The 19,836-nt window shown below is 38.5% G+C and overlaps 1 protein-coding gene across 1 annotated transcript in view; it reads right to left on the minus strand.

The window, feature by feature from the left end:
* The window catches only part of LOC123459443, a 41,062-nt gene that overhangs the window by 3,262 nt on the left and 17,964 nt on the right, over nt 1-19,836 (minus strand). The window contains exons 8-20 of the mRNA XM_045146068.1: nt 17,090-17,113; nt 16,907-16,971; nt 16,040-16,064; nt 12,874-12,945; nt 11,999-12,039; nt 11,312-11,333; nt 9,407-9,477; nt 8,925-8,949; nt 7,075-7,136; nt 6,235-6,259; nt 3,134-3,205; nt 2,194-2,249; nt 1,695-1,719 (exon numbers count right to left, since the gene is read on the minus strand). Of these exons, the coding sequence (XP_045002003.1) occupies nt 1,695-1,719; nt 2,194-2,249; nt 3,134-3,205; nt 6,235-6,259; nt 7,075-7,136; nt 8,925-8,949; nt 9,407-9,477; nt 11,312-11,333; nt 11,999-12,039; nt 12,874-12,945; nt 16,040-16,064; nt 16,907-16,971; nt 17,090-17,113 (585 nt within the window). The remainder of the gene's footprint in view (nt 1-1,694; nt 1,720-2,193; nt 2,250-3,133; nt 3,206-6,234; nt 6,260-7,074; nt 7,137-8,924; nt 8,950-9,406; nt 9,478-11,311; nt 11,334-11,998; nt 12,040-12,873; nt 12,946-16,039; nt 16,065-16,906; nt 16,972-17,089; nt 17,114-19,836) is intronic.

Below are 19,836 nucleotides of genomic sequence, written 5' to 3' on the forward strand. Positions count from 1 at the left end.
TGTCACAATCTGTGAAGCAGATCTTTGTGACATCTTCCTTAAATCCCAGGGGTCTAGTTCACAGAGCCTTCTGTGTATGCGGCATGATGCTAAGAGACCTGATTCACAAAACTTGGAATAGGAGATAAAATTACAATTTAAATTATCCTAGGAAGAAACACTCAAACCTTTAGCTATAGCAAATACAGTTTTCCAACATTTCTAGGCAATGGAAAATGGCTAAATTATTACAGATTTCAGTTTATGTGACATCTATTCATGCCGACTTACCAACTCTCTAAACTATCATCTCTAGATCATTTATTTGGCTTACAAAGAAGGACACACAAAACAGTAACCACACTACTTCCTAATGAAAGCAGGGTGCAGGTGAAGTAGCAGGTCATAAGTAATGCTTCCCTATGGCATCCTATATACTCAGCTTTGCCCTCCCTTTAGACTTCCTAGGTGATTACTAACTACATTAGACACTTTGCCAGAAGAATGTAGTCATTTCTTTCATCCTGTATTATACTGTCTTCCTTTGTGGAAGAAGTATAGATAGAGGATCAAGCCTTAACTGTGGAAATAAGTCTCTGTATTTATGCTTAGCATCCACATAATGGTGGTATAAGATGGTCAATTTACCCAAGGCCTTAACTACAAACTATGATGTGGTGACACTCTGGTCACTTCTTCTTCTCATTTGGAAGTCAATGAAAATGTCATGTGGTCTTTCTATGGACAAAACTATCAGATCTGCCTATGTTACTACTATAATGCACCATCTTTCAGTTCTTGTTTATGCCTCCTCTGTGGTCTTTAATAGACATTTTTTATATTAAGGTTAAATTGTCAAATACAAAAAATATTGAATAAATTTTATGTCTGTGGCCAGTTTCTAAGGCATGTCCTAAGACTTTTCAGAGGTAACTCATGTGGTCCTACTGATTGCTTTCACCTTCAAACGTATGCAGTGAGCTTCACCAGGTTATATTTGTGCTCATCACATGAAGGACTATGCCAAAGTCTGTGGAAACACCTTTGTGTTACTTGTATAGTTTAGGTGACAACTGAGGAAACTCTATGGATAGATAGGATATATGAAGTAGAGCCTGGAGTACTCAGGAATTCACAGGCTCTATAGACTCAGCTCTCAGGCTAGTGTCTCCCTGACAAGGCATAAGTACAACTGGGAATCAGAGAGGAGCAGATAGTTCCACACATCTGGAGTCATGTTTCCACATGTCCACATACAACAATCATAGTTCAGGTCCTGTATCAGGTTGATATCACACCAATTTCAGTCATAAATATACTGAATACTGGATGAACAATTTACATTGAGTTCATTTCAAGTTTGTTTGCCATAGATTTGTTTAAGGAACTTGTTGAGGGTAATCGTGTTTAAAACTTCAAATATCTTCTGAAGAAAGAAAAACCTCAGACATAACCACACATGTATTCAAAATCAAAAGCCATACGAGCACACAAGCCCCAGCATTCGTCAAGTACACAAGCCCAAGCAATCCTAGCATGTGTGCAACTGCTTCCAGACACTGGTACTTGAACTAGAACTTGTTTTGTTTTTCTCTCCAAAATTCTTAGTCCTTTCAACATCCCCAAAGTGAAAAATACAGCCTCTTTTCAAAGAGAATTCAGTAAGCATTCCAAACATCTACATTTCCTTTTCCAAACAATTCTATAATACTTACCATTTGAATTTTCATCAGCATCTATCTGCAATTATACAATTAAAGACATTGTAAGAATTAAGTCATGGGACTTGTGGGCACATGGTATCACTTCCCTTCCTTATATAGAAGACATCCAAGAAGCAGTGAAAAAGTGAAAGCTTTACAAAACAAGGGTAAGATACAGCATCAGGGACCCATGATCTCTTCATGGAAAACATATCTCTAACTCTCTTTATGCCATGAATTCAAAATACCTCATCATAGGAGAAGACACAGATTCTAGATAGGAGGAGGGCAACTGTACAGTGTGCAACCTGATGCTGCCATTTCCAAATGTCCTTTCGCATAAGAGCACACTTAGCATTTATTATTCCCCTATTCCACAAAATTTGATCTGCTATCTTGGAGTACACATAATGCTCAGTGTCATATTTTTATGTCAATTTCAACCAAAACCAAGAAGTTAAGCAACCTTGTTATTTCAGGCAAGGAAATGTCACATTACCTTTTCACTTACTTCTGTTGGGGTTTCCTTGTCTGTGTATTGCACTTCTGTAGAGCTGTCTGCTACATCTAGGAACACAACAGAGTAACTGTTAGTCATTGATGCAGTGGCTCACATTTTACTTGTAATACACTTGGAGGTTTATGGTTGTGCAGTAGAGCTTCCATTGTGTAGTTTATCCATCAACCTTGTCAATGAACTCACACATTAAACAAGAAGCAGTAAAGAAATGAGAAACTTATTCCTTGGCATTCAACTATTGGCAAGGAAAGACAACAGAAAATAGTGTAAATGTCCTACACTCATAATGATCAGTTTTGAGCCCCAATGGGTAATATTCTAAAGCCATGAAACAATGTGAATTATAATTCATATTATGTGACATCTAATCAGAAACTCATTAGAATATTGTCACAAACATTGTGATCTAAGGGTATTCAAGCAATATGGTTAATGCAGTGACATCTGTGAACACGAAAACAAAGACTGCCAAAAAGTCTCCCCTCCACAACACATCATAGATATTTGGGAGTCCTGGAAAGTAACCAACTCTTAAATACTGCAGGAAGAATGTTTCACGATTAAGATGCTTGGTGGTATCTTAACCTCTCCTGCACCATCCTCCACACTCTAGGTCAAGAGTTGGACTAAACAGTAGCAACCCCGTCGTGGAAAAATGCAAACCCTGAAGACACGTGCACAGGAGAACAATTATGTACTCCTTCAGAGCTGATTTCCAGAAGAACTATCGTTACTGGATCTGACTGACAGATGTCTCCCTATTACTGTCTATGTCTCAAATTTTTCAGAGCTACCTCAAAGCAATACAACAAATACATTCTTATACAAGTGGACCAGTACAATACCGCCACATGAACTTATAGTATCAGACTAATATGTGTCGTAATTACAAATTGACAAGAGATGAAGATGAAACCTCCAAAACACTTACCAACTGAAATACACTGTCTAAAGAGACAGTCAGAAAAGTTGAGAGATGAAATAACTCTGCGAATATATTGACCTGAAGGAAATAAGAATTGAGAATTAAGTGAATGCAATAAAAGCATTGCTGATATAGAAGTGTATAGAACTGAAAAATGCATTAAAATTGCACAATAGTTGCAGTTTAAGGATTTAATAAGGGAATATTAAAGTATAGAGTAATTCAAGCATAAAGAATTAAAAAATACTAGTTTTGAGGCAGTGCATTGGTGTATACCTTTAATCCCAGCACTCAGAAGGAAGAGGTAGGAGGAATACCGAGTTCAAGGCCACCCTGAGACTACCAAATGAATTCCAGGTTAGCCTCAGCTAGGGTGGGACCCTACCTAGAAAACCAAATATAAATGTACATATATGTGTGTGTGTGTGTGTGTGTGTGTGTATAATTAGAAAATAAATATAATTAATACAATAAAATAAAGCCACATATCCCCACTTCCAAATGCCACTGAAGGAAGACACATGTATTTTCCCACTGTCACAGGGAACATAAGGCCAGCACACTACAGAGCCTTGATACCCCTGGGCTCAAGAAACCTCAAGCATTCAGACATACTGGTCATCAGAGCTGACATCATGCCTATGGAGGGCATAAAAAGGCATAGTTTAAAGAGTTTTATAGCCATATTATTTTTTGTTTTTTTTAGGTAGGGTCTCACTCTGGCCCAGGCTGACCTGGGATTAACTATGTATTCTCACAGTGGGTTTGAACTCATGGAGAACCTCCTACCTCTGCCTCTCAAGTGCTAAGATTAAAGACATGCACCACAATGCCTGGCTATAGCCATAATTTGACCTAGATGAGATGGACATACTTGAAGGACTTATTCCTACAAGGCTCACACAGGGGAAAATCTGCCTAAGCCCATCTATTTGAGCAAACTGAATGATATTTCCAAAAAGAAAGTGCCAGGTCCCAACGATGTCAGTGAAGGAACATAACAAATATTTCTAAACCCAAATATATGTGACCTATGGAATGCAATATCAGTGATGTAACATATTTGTCCAGTTGAGGTGAAGGGTTTTGTCCACAGAAACCCTTCCTTGGTATTCAGACACCAACTGTGGAATTGAATGTAAAATGTCCACCAGATTCTCATATGTTTGTGATTACACCTCATCTTCCATGCTCAGTTGGTGGAGTCTCCGGGAGGTTGGAGACTTGGGGGACGAACTGTGAAACTAGGAGCTGGACTTTGAGATTTACTAGCCCAGCCGCTAGTGATCAGAGCTAGGTCATTCTTTCTGCTCTCTTCCAGCTGATGTGACAGGATGTGATGCCCAGTGTCTGTTGTGTGATGCTTTCCCTACCATGATGATATTTTCCCTCAAAACTCTAAGCTTGAAACAAGCACCCTCCTCCCATGAGCTGATTTTTGTCAAGTGGGTCCCCCCTCTCCATGCCAACAAGAAGAAGCTAACAGCAATACCAGTGTTAACTATGGTCACCCTAACTGAAATCAAACATGATTTCCTTGCTGTGGTAAATAGTTGAACACTTTCAATTCATATGAACTCATTAATGAGAAAGACAGAATCTTAAGTATATATGGATAGGTAAAACAGACTAGCAAGGAAAAGATGAACTTTGGTTCCCACTGACTGACATTATGAAAAAGACAAAAGTGTATAAGGTCTTTCCAGGGCTTCTGAGCAATTGGGCAAAGATTGGTTATAGGAACATAGTGGATGTTATGGTTTAAAAAGGACTAATGGGCTAGAGGGTTGGCTTAGCAGTTAAGGCACTTGCCTATGTTGTCTAAGAACTCATTAGACTCTCCAGGTCTCACAAAAGCCAGATGTACAGTGAAACAAATGCACACGCTCATACATGGGCACAAGGGCAGACACATCTGGAGTTCCATTGCAGTGGCTGGAGCCCCTGCAGTGCCAATTCTCTTTCTCCTTATCTTTCTCTGTTTCTCTTACTCACTTTCACATAAAAAATGCAGCATGTTTGGCTTGCCTCAAAAAAGACTGATTTGTGATCCTAAAAACTAATCATGTGAATATATAAATCTGAGAAATATACATTGCAAGGAATGAAGCAATGTAATAAGTTGAGCCAGGCTAAAAATTCACTATGACCCATACCACATTTTCCTGTGGACTGTCTCCCATTTTCAGAAGAATCTACCAGAAGAATCTGGGATTTTATATCACTCACTTGGGAATGTCTGCAGGTGAATCCTATCTCACCTTTATTCCCATTCAGTTTTTTGGAGATAGACTCTCACTCTAGATGATGTTGACCTGGAATTTGCTACACAGTCTCAGGCTGGCCTTGAACTCAGGTGATCTTCTAACCTCGGCCCCAACATCTGATTGCTGGGAATAAATATGTGTGTCACCATACCTAGCTTCTCTCATGACCACTGAGGGAGTCATGATAGTGTTTGGGATCTGTGTAAACTGGAATATCCCTGATATGCATAAAATACTACAGTTTTTTTCTATAATATTGGGAAGTGAAACATAAGCTCCCTACATAAATGTGCTATATAACCAACTCTGATGGCCTAGAACTCTTACACAGTGCCCACTAAACTTCTGGTGGGATAAACAGAGATGTACTTTAAGATCAATATTGGAACACGTGTTTGGAAATCTTTTGTGGCTTTTGTACCCCACAGTTGGTGAGCCTGGTCACTTACCTCTGTGTATTGGTTTATCAAACTGTCAAAGGGTACACAGGGAAGTAAAACTGCCATAAGTGTATTTGATGAGGTTGGAAGTAATTAATGTAGATTGATCTAGTGAATTTCTTTCTTTCTTGAGAAATTGCCTTTGGAAATTAGGTTGAGTAATTGGGATAAAAATTCATGTCCTTAGGGGAGAAAAAAAAAAAAACCTATATATAGACACAGAGGCACTCACAAAATCTGAAACCAAATATAGGAATATCTGCTGAATCCAGGGACTGTACTCTCAATAGGCCTTCCCAACAGAAGGCACAGATCATAGTGGTGAACCAGCTAAAAGAACCAACATTTACACCATTCTTATTTAGAACATGTCTTCAGAACGTGATTTCAGAATACATACACAATCTCCTGGTCCTTGATCCAACCTGTAATGGAGAGAGGAAGAAACAATCAGACATCCAGATCAAGCTGTGTTCTCTTTGCTCAGATTCTTTGGATCTCCCAGTGACATGGGAAAATGGGATTCAGTATAGGAAAGAACATCCATTCCAGACTGTATTAGTCTCTTCTGTCTTGAAGCCAAAAGGTATGTGATGTGGGGTACTTAGTGGAAAAGAGTACTTTTGAAATTTATGCTGTTTCCCAGCAACGATTTGTCTGTTCGATCTTCACTGAGAGTTCCTATGATACATAGCTACATTATAGAGACACTTAGAAACATCTTGTTCTTGGGTGAGCTTCCTCAGTACCAAAGGGGAGGGTGAGGTGTCTGTATGTTCCCACTGTATATACTGAGTCTCATGACTGAAAGGTATTATCAATACCACATACTGGACATAAGAATCTTCCACTGCACTGACCTCAGGGAATACCCTTAACTCTATTCAAACCATAGAAGTTTCAGAAAAGGGTACATATACAAAACATATACACTGTTTTTGCACCTACATAATAAGCCTGTCCACATTTGAGTAAAAATAAGTCAAATTTTAATCTAAATAGAAATGCTCCAGACAAAGGAAGATAACAGAATATGCAGTGTGCAAGCTTCACTAGCATTTGTAAAGACTCTTCAATTCAAGGGTGAGTTGGTAAATTTCTATCACCCTATTCCTAGGCAAACACTCTAATAACTATAGTGTATATTACAAACCTCACTGTTCTTATATGATATCCACCAAAAAATAAAGGAATTATGAATGTATACTTTGTAGCTTTGCAAAAGAAAAAGCTGTATTACCTGGACATAATGGGTCTGTGTATGGTCAGTTGTGGATGGAATTTCATCCTCCTTTGGATCAGCTACAAGGACACAAAACAACTCTCAACTGATGGTGCACTTATTACTGAATGACAGCTTCTTGCTTGGTATGGTAAAATGTCAAGGGCTTAGTTATAATACAAGAATTCATGGATGTTCCTGATGAATAACCATTGTTGTCCTCTGACAGAAAAATACCAACCATGAGGAGCCTCAGGAGAATTGAGAACAGTAGTTTTTACTTTCTAGGTAATAGGAGCCCAACATATAATGTGAAACAGCCATTCTCCAATGGGATTAACGCTTTTAAACATGTTAGCATTAAATGTCAGTGTTCTATCACTTCTTCTGACCATCTTGAAACCCAGTGGAATGACACTAGTGTCTTCACATCTGTTAGTCATATTTTAAGCTGCTGATATTCATGATACATGTTCTGTATTCATCTTCCACTGCATAAGGTTTTATCATGGATAAGATAGACATTATACTAGGGAAAAGAATTTAACACTTGTCACAAACTGTAATGATATATATTTATAAATCCTTTGTCTTACAATAATAAATGATTTTTTTTTTTTTTTTTTTTTTGGTTTGTCGAGGTAGGGTCTCACTCTAGCTCAGGCTGACCTGGAATTCACTATGTAGTCTCAGGGTGGCCTCATACTCTCTGCGATCCTCCTACCTCTGCCTCCTGAGTGCTGGGATTAAAGGCGTGTGCCACCACACCGGGCTAATAATAAATGACTAAAGGGTGAGAGATATTGGCAACATTATGCTTTAATAAGATCCAGTAAATGTCCTTTGTGTGGGTGGGACACATTCTAGCACAGGATAACCTGGAATTCATTATGTATTCTCAGGCTGGCCCTGAACTCAGTAATTCTCTGATCAATGCCTTTAAATTTGTCAGTTGTGTAACGTCTTTAATAAGCACAATTACGGCTTCCCCTACCCTACTTGGATCAGGGTGAAATTATCAAGTGTATTGAAATATTTCTCTAATTTTCATGTTTGAGAGGAGATTATAAGACACAACCACAGGCCTCATGGTGTTGGATCATAGTGTCCTTTCAACTGATTCCATCTACAAAGACTTGCAAAATGACATAAAACATCAGGGCATATGTGAGCTTTTCACATAGTGACTATGCCAACGTCTGTGGAAATATGTTCCAAATGCTTCTTCACTGTATGTAAAAACTGAGGCAAGTCTCTATGGATGGGTCTCGTGTGTAAATTTGAGTTCTTTGGGACTGTAGAGAAATTGGAATCAGTCTGCCCTGGGACTCATGCCTCAATGATGGAGTCAAGGGAACTGCACTGGCATATTGTCCTGCAACATGATTTCAACTGTCCATGCACAATTTGACAGCAAACTTGGTGCATTTTGCTCTGCGGTTTTGTTTGGAAACAAGTCATCTGTAGGACTAAATGTTTGGAAGTCTGAATGACTTAATTTGTGTAACTCAATTAAAGGATGTGTTTGCAATGAATATTTTTTAGAAAGGCTGAGGGCACTTTGTGAGTATGAAATATCTTTTGAGCAACATAATACACCACATGTATTCAAATTAGGGCAAGATCCATACACTATTCATGCATGCAGAGCCACATAATTGAAAAATGAGTGCAACTGCATGCAAGAAATGAAGAAAACTTGACTCTAAGTTCTTACCTAAACAATCACCATCTTTTTCAAACTACCCTCTACCCTTTCAACTCCAGCAACACAGAATTCCAGTTTCTCTCTAAAGAATACGTAATAAAGATACAGCACATATCTTATGATTTAGTTTTTCTTCTTCAAGGAATTCTAGGTTACTTACAGTTTTCACTTTCAACAGCAGCCACCTGCAATTAGAGAAGCAAAGGCATTATAATAACTATGTTATGGGAGTTGTTGATAATGATATTGTTTCTCTTCCTAATGTTGGTGACATACTAGAAACATTACCAAAGTCAAAGATTTACGAACAATGCTTAGGTACATCATTGAAAAGCCATGATGTTTTCCTAGGAATGTATCTGTAAGGCTCTGTAGATAATGCATTATAAATCATTGAACACAAGCAATGACAATGCATTCAACCCAGTAGAGACCCAGTGTTCATGTTTCCGGAGGCTGTCATTTGAAAAATGACCTTTTGCACAATTTGGAATGGGCTATTCTTCAACCATTTTAGAAAACAGAATATAATACTTGTAAATATTTATAATGCTTAGTATCATGTAGTTACAGTCAAGTTCAACTAACATAGGAAATGAAGAAAGTAACATTTATATTTTAGGTATGGAAAGTTTGCCTTACCTTGTCATTGGCCTCACTGTCTTCATCATCATTATTGGTGTGTGACTGATCAGAAACAGTACCATCGCCAACTAGGAAGACAATAGAATAACTGTTAACCATAGGTGAGAGCCTCATGTTTTACTCAGAACATACTGTGTATATTACTGTGATTTGAAGACCAGATTTAGTGGCTGCAACAGCAAAGATGCCACAAAGAAATGATTCCCTGGGCCCTTCATGGTCTGCTAATGTAAAACCAGGACATAATCTTGAAAGAGGACTAATGTCCTATCATTTATGGTCATCCCTTTGAAAACCAGATAGATGATATTTTAAAACCATTAAGCCATATGGGTCATAATGCATGCTAAGTGAAATCTAATACAAATTCTTAAAGGAATTATCCTCACATTCTCATAAACAATGGTTCAAGGGTATTCAAAATAAAATGGTTTAGGGAGTGGCATCAGAGACCATGAAAACACACAGGTCCAAATGATCCCCTCCAAAATACAGTTTAGGTACTTGAGCATGCCCTTCTGACCAGGATCAATGATGGAGAGAGGAACATTAATGTATAATGTTATAATTAATTATAATATTATTTAATTATATTTAATTATTTAATAATTAATTACAATAATTAATGCTATAGGTCACTGTAGGAAGAGAGAGCACATCTCTCTCTCTTTTGGCTCACACTTTAAGCCCTTATGCCCAGGTTCATGTCAGTGCTATGTGAGACTTTTTCCATTACATTTCTTTTTTTTTTTTTTTAATTTAATTTATTAGTATTCTTTTCAGTAAATACAGGCAGTTTGGTACCATTATTTAGGCTCATCTGTGATCTACCCCCTCCCATTAGACCCTCCTTGTTATTGAAAATGGGTCGTGCATTGTGGAGTTAGCCCCCAGTTATTAGTATGATAAATGTCTCTGAAAATCATGACCCAACATGTAACTCTGACATTCTTTCCGCCCCCTCTTCCGCAAGATTTCCCTGAGCCATGTTGGGTTCATTTTTGGTCTGCTTCAGTGCTGAATTACATTTCTTATAAGTAGGTCACTGATCAAAACCTAATACTACACTTCATGGACACAGTTCTTTAAGAGAACTACAAAAGGCATGTAATTTTGGCAGTTGCAGAAACAGGTAGCAATAGGTCCTCAAGGAAAGGTCATTGTTAAGTCAGAAGCAAGGCACATCCAATGTGTACACAGCACTGCTTACAATCATGCCTTTGAAAAAGGATAGCACAAGAGCCTCCATACATATTTCCTTGTCTTTACTGGTACATTTCACATGCCCTCATTCTCCTGAGCAGAGGGCCCAAGCTAACTGATACTGGACTGTCCATATTGGATTTGACAAGGACCCTCTGATAGCAATCTTCACTGTTTTTAAGTATTTTATTATTTATTTATTTATTTATTTGAGAGAGAGAGAGTAGGAGAAATGGGGAGAGAGAAAAGAAAAGAGGCATGCCAGGGCCTATAGCCACTGCAAATGAAAATTAGACACATGTGCCTTCTTGTGTATCTGGCTCATGTGACTTATAGGGAATTGACTCTGGCTCCTTAGGCTTTGCAGGCAAATGCCTTAACTGTGAGGCCATTTCCCTAGCCCACCTTCACACTTGATACATGTGGCATTAGTGAAATTCCATTGATCTACATTACAAGAAGAAAGTCAATAAGGACAATGGAGAATCTATTCCATCCTACACATTAAAAGGCAACTTTGGCTCATACAGGATCAACCTCAGTGTTCCATAGGCATTCAATATACATATCATGGCAGAACCTTTTCACCTCAACACCACACCCTCAACCCTCATTCCTAGCAGGAACTCAGATCCAGGCATCTCAAGACTGAAACAGTAAGATACTTCCATAACAAATGACTTGATTCAGAATACATACCAGGTTCTGATCTGGTGGTATCCTGCAATGATAGAAAAAAAATATGGTTTGTTCAAGGTATGCCATACACTTTATATAGGTCTGGTTTATTTTGATAATGTAGGACAACAGACAGGGAAACAGTACATTTAAACAATGGTAACATAGCTACAAAGCTTTCGCATAAGACACAGTTCCAAAAGGCTAGTGGATTTCACATTCAGTATCTTTCACAACTTCTTTTCTACCTTCATTCAAACTAAAATTCTTTTCTGTAAATTTCTTTTAAAAATTTATTTCAAAGAGACTGAGTGAGTAAGTATAGCTGCTCCCGGAGTACCAGGACGTTTTGTGTCTGCAAACAAGCTGCAGATGTATGCACCACTTTGTGAATCTGGTTTTATGTTGGTACTGGGGCATCAAAGCTGGGCTGGCCAACTTTAAAAGCAAGTTCCTTTAACCACTTAGTCATTTCCCCAACCCTCAGATACACAATTCCTAGAACAAGAAGGAATATCATTTGTGGGTTAAACCCGGTACTGTTCACTTATCATAGATGTGACAACATTAACTGTAGAAGAGAGTAATGAATCAGTTGATAGGAGATTACCAGTCAAGTGCACCCACCCAGATCATATTTCTAAGAATAATGCACATTGACTGACAATGGATTTACATTTCTATGTAATTGTTTTAAAGTGCTCTTACAGTATTTTCTGATTCTTCTACCATTTTGCCTGGCATAACATCTAGAAGGAAACATAACAAATGTTAGTTTTGTTGGTGAGTGTTTATCAGTCACTCATGGCTATTCTATATGTATACATGTGGGTATGGCACTGGATAGAAAGTGTGAGCTGTTGAAGTACCAACTTCCTGACTAGAAGAAAGATGGGGAAAGTGCACAAAGTAATCACTCATAGAAGACTTGGACTTGATGCTAAAGTCACTGTAACTTATATGCAATAATCAAGCTGAGCAGAGTGGGGTGGCATATGATTCTAATCCCAGAACTCAGAAGGTGGACTCATGAGAGTTTGAGGCCATCTTGGGTGCACAGATAATATGACATGTTAAGTGGGTGACATCTGTGAACAGGAAAACATAAATACGGAGAACAATTCTCCCATCCACAAAAAAAATCATACGTATTTGGGGATCCTCGAAAATAACCAATACTTATAAACTGAAGGAAGGATTATTCATGATCAAGATGCTTGATAGGATCTTAACCTCTCCTGTTCAGTCTTCCATTCTCTAGTTCAAGAGTTGGATTAGACAGTAGCTGTCCCATTATGGAGAAAATTCAAATCTTGATGTCCCATGCATGGGAGAACTGAAATGTACTCCTTCAGAGATGCTTTCCAGGAAAACTATAATTAGGGGATCTGCATGACACATCTCTCCCCATAACTGTGTATGTCTGGAAGTTTTCAGAGTTATCTCAAAGATATACAAAAGCAAAAAAATTCTCACACAAGTGGACCTGTACAATTCTACCACACGAACTTATAGTATCAGACAAATATGCAACTTAATTATAAATTGAAAAGAGATGAAATTGAAATCTCCAAAATACTTACCAATTGTAGTACACAGTGGAACGACATAGTTAGAAATGTGGGGAGTAGAAAAAGCTCCACACATATGTTGACCTGAAGAAAGTAACAATTTAGAATTCTGTGTGCAATGCAACAAAACAATGCTGATATACAAGTGTATAGGACTAAATTGTGCATTGCAAAGAGGTGCACACCTTTATTTTCAGCATTTGTGAGGTACAGGTAAGAGGATCACAATGACTTTAAGGTCACCCAGAGACTACATAGTAAATTTCAGGTCAGCCTGGGATAGAGTCATACCCTACCTTGAAAAACAAAACTACACAAACAAAGAAACAAACAAATTCCTAGAAAAGCAAACACAAAATGTGAGTTGGAATGTAAAATGTCCCCAGAGCCTCCTATGTTTATGAAGACTCCTCATATTCCATGCTCAGCTGTTGGAGTCTTTAGCCCATGAAGTAATGGTAGATGAAGTGTGAAACTACGGAGTGGATCTTGAGGATTTACTACTGCAGCTTAATTGGTGTTCAGAGATAGATCATCCTTTCTGCTCTCTTCCAGCTGATATGACAGGATTTGATGCCCAGTGTCTGCTGTGTGATACTTTCCCTGCCACAGTGAAACTTCCCCGCAAAACTTGAAACTTGAAACAAACACCCTCCTCCCATGATCTCCTTCTTGTCAGGTGTGTCCCCTCTCCCCAGGCCAGCAAGAAGAAGCTAACAGCAATACCAATGTTAACTGTAGTCACCCAAACTGGAATCAAACATGATTTCCTTGCAGAGGTTAATAGTTGGACACCTTTCCGTTCATGTGCACTCATTAATGAGAAAGGCAGAATCTTAAATATATATGGGTTAGTAAAACAGAGTATCATGGAAAAGGTGAACTCTGATTTCCACTGAATGACATTATAAAAACAAAAAAGAATATAAGATGTATCCAAGGCTTCTGAGCAACTTGGTAAAGATTAGTTATTGAAGTATACTGGGTGTGTATGGTTTCAAAAGGACTGACAGCTAGATGGATGGATGGTATAGCAGGTAAGGCACTTGCCTGTGAAGCTTAAGGACTCATATTCAACTCTCCCAGTCCCACATAAACTAGTGACACAAGGGCACAAGGTCATGTATGCACAGAGGGGGCAGATGCATTGGGAGTTCAATGGCAGTGGCTCAGCCTGTGGGACACCAATTCCCTCCTCTCTTCCTCCCTGTCTGTCTGTCTGTCTGTCTGTCTGTCTGTCTGTCTCTCTCTCTCTCTCTCTGTCAATGACTTTCTTATTTAAAAATAGGCAATCTATTGAGCTTGCCATAAAAAGGACCATTATAGTGATACTGAAAAACGATCATGTGAATACACAAATCTCCCAAATATCCATCCCAAGGAGTGACGCTATGTAAAGTGCTGAGCCAGGCTGGCAAGTATCAATTTGTGTTTACCAGTTGTAGCAAATGTAATACTGTAACAATGTAGCTGGTGATAACCTTGAATTTCTGATCCTATTGCCTTTTTCTCCTGAGGTGTAGGATTGGAGGATTACTCAACTAGGTCTGCTTTTGGTAAGTACTAAGATTTGAATCCAGGGATTCGCACATGCTGTCTTCATTTAAACTTAATTCTTACTCCTCTTATCAAAGTCCTACATTGCAAAGCCTGCATGCACACATACACCCTAATGATGAAGCACTCTGAAAAAATGACATCCAGTCACACTTTTCAATGCTGTTGATACAAATACACACAGTGGGTTGGCTCTGTATGCTTCCATTGCACTGCCAACATGCACATTATCATCTGGGAAAAGTACTTTTGGAGCAGAGTCCAGCTTACTGCATAAGTGTGCTACCAACAGAATGATTGACCCTGGCTAACAATTGTTGACTGGCATTCTGAGTGGACACTATGTCTAAGCTCTGTTGCTCTTTGGGCTCCTAATCATGTTGGAAAATTGGCTAAAGTACTTCCAAAATTCTAGCCACAATGACACATGCCTAATAAGGATCAATTACGTTGCACACCCATACATTTTCATGGGGGGTGTCTCTCATTTTCAGAAACCATGATTTGACAGGAATGTTCTGGGAGTTGGTATCATTTTCCTATAAATGTCTGCAGGTGAATGCTATCTCAGCTTCTTTATCCTTTGTCGTTTTCTTTCTTTCTTTCTTTCCTTTTTTTTTTTTCCCTTGAGATAGGTTCTTGCTTTGGCTCATGTTGTCCTGGAATTCACTTTGAAGTCACAGGCTGGCCTCCACTCATAGTGATCCTCTTAACTCTGACTCCACCCCTGTGTGCTGGTATAAAATAAGTATTCCACCATGCACAGCCTCTCTCATGACCATTGTGGCATTCATGATAGTGTTTGGGATCTTTGTTAACTGCAATATCCCTGGCATGCGTAGAATAATTAGAGTATCTTTTTTTCAGCACATTAATTTGGGAATTGAACAATAGCATTCCTGCATGCAAAAGAAACTCTCTACCAATTGAGCTATATAAACAACACTGGTAGTCCAGACCTCTTACACAGGGCCTACTGACCTGGGGGAATAGAGGTGGACCTTTAAAAGAAATATTAGACTACACATTTGGGATTATCTTGTGGCTTTTGCACCCCTAGGTTGTTGAGCCTGGACAATTACCACTGTGTCTTGGTTTATTCATCTGTGGAGGGCATATAAATCTAACAAATACGTTTTTGATGAGGTTGGAACTAGATATGTATGTAGAGTCAGTGTTGGGAATAAACTTTTTTCTACAGAAACTGCCATTGAAAATTATGCTGGGTAAATGGAATAAAAATTAATGTCCTCGAGCCGGGCATGGTGGCACACGCCTTTAATCCCAGCACTCAGAGATAGGAGGATCGCTGTGAGTTTGAGGTCACCCTGAGATGACATAGTGAATTACAGGTCGACCTGAGTAAGAGCAAGACCCTCCCTCAGAAAAACAAAATTAAAAAAATTAATGTCCTTGAGAAAAAAAGACCTATATATAGACATGCACTCATCCACAAAATCAAAAGAAAATAAAGGGAAAACTGCTGAATCCAGGGGCTATATCCTCAATCCTCCTTCCTAGCATAAGGCACAGATCATAGTGGTGAACCAGATAAAAGAACCAATATTTATATCATTCTTAATTAAAGCATGTCTTCTGAAAATGATTTCTGAATACATACACAGTCCTGTCTTCCATGAGCCAACCTGTAATGGAGAAAGGAAAAATAATCTGAGTTCCATATCAAGCTGGGTTCTATTTGACCAGATTCTTTGGTTCTCCAGTGACTTGGGAAAATGCGATAGAGGATAGAAAAAAATAGTTGGTCCAAGACGGTCTTCGTCTCTTCTATCTTGCTGTCAAAAGACATGATGCTGGGAACGTTGTGAGAGAGAGTACTTTTGACACTTAAGCTGTTTCAAAGACCAGTTATGTCTGTCTGGCCTTCATTGAGAGTCCCTCATAAACATGGCTGCATGATAGAGAAACTTAGAACATCCTGTTATTGGGTGAGCTTCCTCCTTTCTACAGGGGAGTACGAGGGGTCTCTATGGCCCCATTGCTTACACCAGGCCTCATCACTGACAGGTATTATCAATATGACAACAGTGGACAGAAGACTCTTCCACCACACAGAAGTTGGGAAACACCCTAAGTTCTATGTTATTATGCTTTTATGAAAACATAGAAGCCCTCAGAAGTATCAGAAGAGGGTACTTAGAAAAAACACATAGACTTTTTTTCACATATACTTTTTTGACCATACACAACAGGCCTGTCCACATTTGAGTAAAAATAACTCATATTTTCATCTCAATATAAACACTTGCTCCAGGAAAAGGAAGTTGCCTGAATAATGCACCTGCACTGGCATTTACTCTGGAAATCAGGGGTGAGTGGGTAAAATTCCATTTCATCCCCTTCCTAGGCAAAAACTCCACTACCAGTAGGGTATGTAATTAACCTCAGTGTTCATATAATATCCACCAAAAATTAAGGAATCAAGAAAGTATCCTTTATAGCTCTGCAAAAGAAAGGGATGTATTACCTGAACAAAATGTGTCTCTCTCTGTTCCGTCATGGATAGAGTAATTTTCTCCTCCTTGGGATCAACTAGAAGGGAACAAAGTAACTCTCAACTGATGGTGCAGTTATTACTGGATCAGGGTTCTTTGCTTGGTATAGTGAATGGTCAAGGACTTAGTTATACTATGAGAATTTATGGGTGTACCTGAATAACAACAATTGTTGGCTTCTGACAAGAAAAAAAAGAGCATGAGAACCAATAAGAGAATTGGGGAGCGGTATATTTTACTTTCTTAGTAATAAGAGCCTAACACAATGTGAAACAACACTTCTCCAATGGGATCAACACTTTGAAGCATGTTATGGTAAATGTCAGTGTTCTATCACTTCTTCAGACCATGCTAAAGCCTGGTGGAATGACACTAGTGTCTTCATATCTGTTAAATCTATTTGAGCCTTCTGATATTCATGAATACAAATTCTGTATTCATCATTTGGTGCATATGATTTTATCCTGGATAAGATACAGATTATACTAGGGAAAAGAATTTATCACTGGTCACAAGCTGGAATGATATACATCCATTAATCTTTCATCATACAATAAGTGATATAAGAGTAAAAGATGTTCACATTATTATGCTTTTATGAAAAGCAGTAATATATATGTGTGTGTGTGTCAAGTTTCAGGATGGGTCACAGTCTAGCATAAGCTAACCTGGAATTCACTATGTATCCTCTGGCCACAAAATCACAGCGATAATCCACTTCTGTCTCCCAAGTGTGGGCATAATGTACTGTGCCACAGTGACTGACACATGTCACTTTATTGTCCTTCTGGGCTTTCTGTATTATACCCTGTATTTGTCTTGATTGTGATTTTCTAGGTTTAGATAGTGTCAGTACCGTGAGCTGGGGTACAATGGGGATCTACCCACTACAGAACAATGAGGCTTATTTGTCACTCCTATAAGGATTTCATAAGCATAATTAGATCTTTTCCTTTTGGCTCAGGGTGAAGTTATCAAGTGTATTGAATTATTTCTCTAATGTTCATGTTTGGAAAGAGATTCTAAGACACAAACCCAGACCTTACAGAGTTGGGTCATATTGATTACATACTTGAAGTTATATACAATATATAATGTATATCTATATTTCCCTATCTACATATATACATACATACTACATAAATGCACAGACCAAAGAGAGTCAATATGTGCAAGCTTTAAAGTGCAGTATGATTAGATGTCAGAACCTGGTCATTTCTTCTACACATTTAGAAATGAACTAAAGTGCTGCTATTTTCTTTACAAGGACCCAAACCATCAGACCAACCTGTTACTACTGCATTCATTCATTCTATCTACTTTCCACAGCATGGAAAGCAAGCTTGCATCAGAGACCTGGACCTAATTCAAGGCAAAAATGCTACTATTCTAACTGATGATCCCACAATCAGACATAACAAAAATTACAAAAGAAGTGAAAACACTAACAATCTTTTTCTACTCATCCATCTTTTTCCATGACCTGGATTTCCTATGAATTCTTAGCTACAGAGAGCACACTAGCTAGTCACCATTGACAGAGTTCATCATGGGGTGTGACTCAGATCAGGTCTTCATGATCTCATGCCATGAGAACAACAGAATGTGCAGCATTATGGAAAACCAAATGACAACACACTTTCAGTTTTTATCTGAATTCCAATATTAGAGCACAGGTGGAAATATCATGAATACTAATATTTCACGAGTTTTCATGTTTGAGGCTAGTTCTCAAGACATGGCCCTATGACTTAAATAAGTGATTCACATTGTATTATCGATTGCTTGTTCCATACAGTACGTGTACACTGAGCTGAAACAGAGGATATATATGTGCTTTTCAAATAAATGACTATGCCAATGCTTATAGAAACACCATCTCATTATTTATATAGCCTGTGTGACAACTGAGGAAATGCCAGGGATGGGTCCACCTATGAACTAGAGTTTGGAGTACTTCAGGGGGACTCTGGCACTGTAGTCTTTCAGCTCTTCATCCAGTGAGTCCATGAAAAATCCCAAGATATACTTGAGAATCTGAGAACCACTGGTCCACACATCAGAATTCCAGTTTTCACTTGCCGACATATAAATTTGGAAGCCCACAGTATTTCTTTTTATCCTATTCCAGGCATAATTTAGATGATGGCATGAGTTACTCCAAACTCATGTAAATTATGCATTTGTTGTGGCTTTGTATTAAGAACTAGTTCTGGGTAATTCTGTTGTAAGCCATAAATATTTTCTGAGAATTTATAACCTCAGAGAGAATCACACATACATTTTTTTAAAAATCACAAGGAAGGACTGTAAAGGTTGCACTTTTTGGGTAAGGAAGAGGATCCACAGGGATCTGAGACTCACTGAGTTTATATCCCACACTCCTGGTTCATGTCAGGGCCATGTGTGAGCTGTAAACAACTGCATTCCTTGTATCAGAGGTCAAGGCTCAAACCTCAATACAACATATCATGTGCACAATTACAGAGATGAAATACAAAGGCTTTGGGTTTTGCCATGGCAGGAGCAGGAAGAAAAGGTTTTTTGGAAACAACTATCTTTAAATAGTAGCCCAAACAAGGGCATCCTTAGCTTGCAGATAGCACTCTCTCAATGATGTCTCTGAGAAGGTAAAGGCATAAAGCCCCTGCACATGTTTCCTCATTTTCACTGATACCTTTCAGATACTCTCACTACTTGAGGAGAAGGCAATCCCAGACCATTCCTGGGACTCTCTCTCATTGGATCTGACTACGAACATGATCATTTACACCCATATTCACTCTTTACACTCCCAAAAGACTTATGAAATTTCATTGATCTGTCTTACTATTACAAAAGGTCAATAGAGAGAGTGGATCACTAACTCTTGCCCACACCAGATGAGGCAGTACTGGATCAT

Source organism: Jaculus jaculus, chromosome 3 (genome assembly GCF_020740685.1).
Source record: "Jaculus jaculus isolate mJacJac1 chromosome 3, mJacJac1.mat.Y.cur, whole genome shotgun sequence".
In the NCBI taxonomy this organism is placed as follows: Eukaryota; Metazoa; Chordata; class Mammalia; order Rodentia; family Dipodidae; genus Jaculus; species Jaculus jaculus.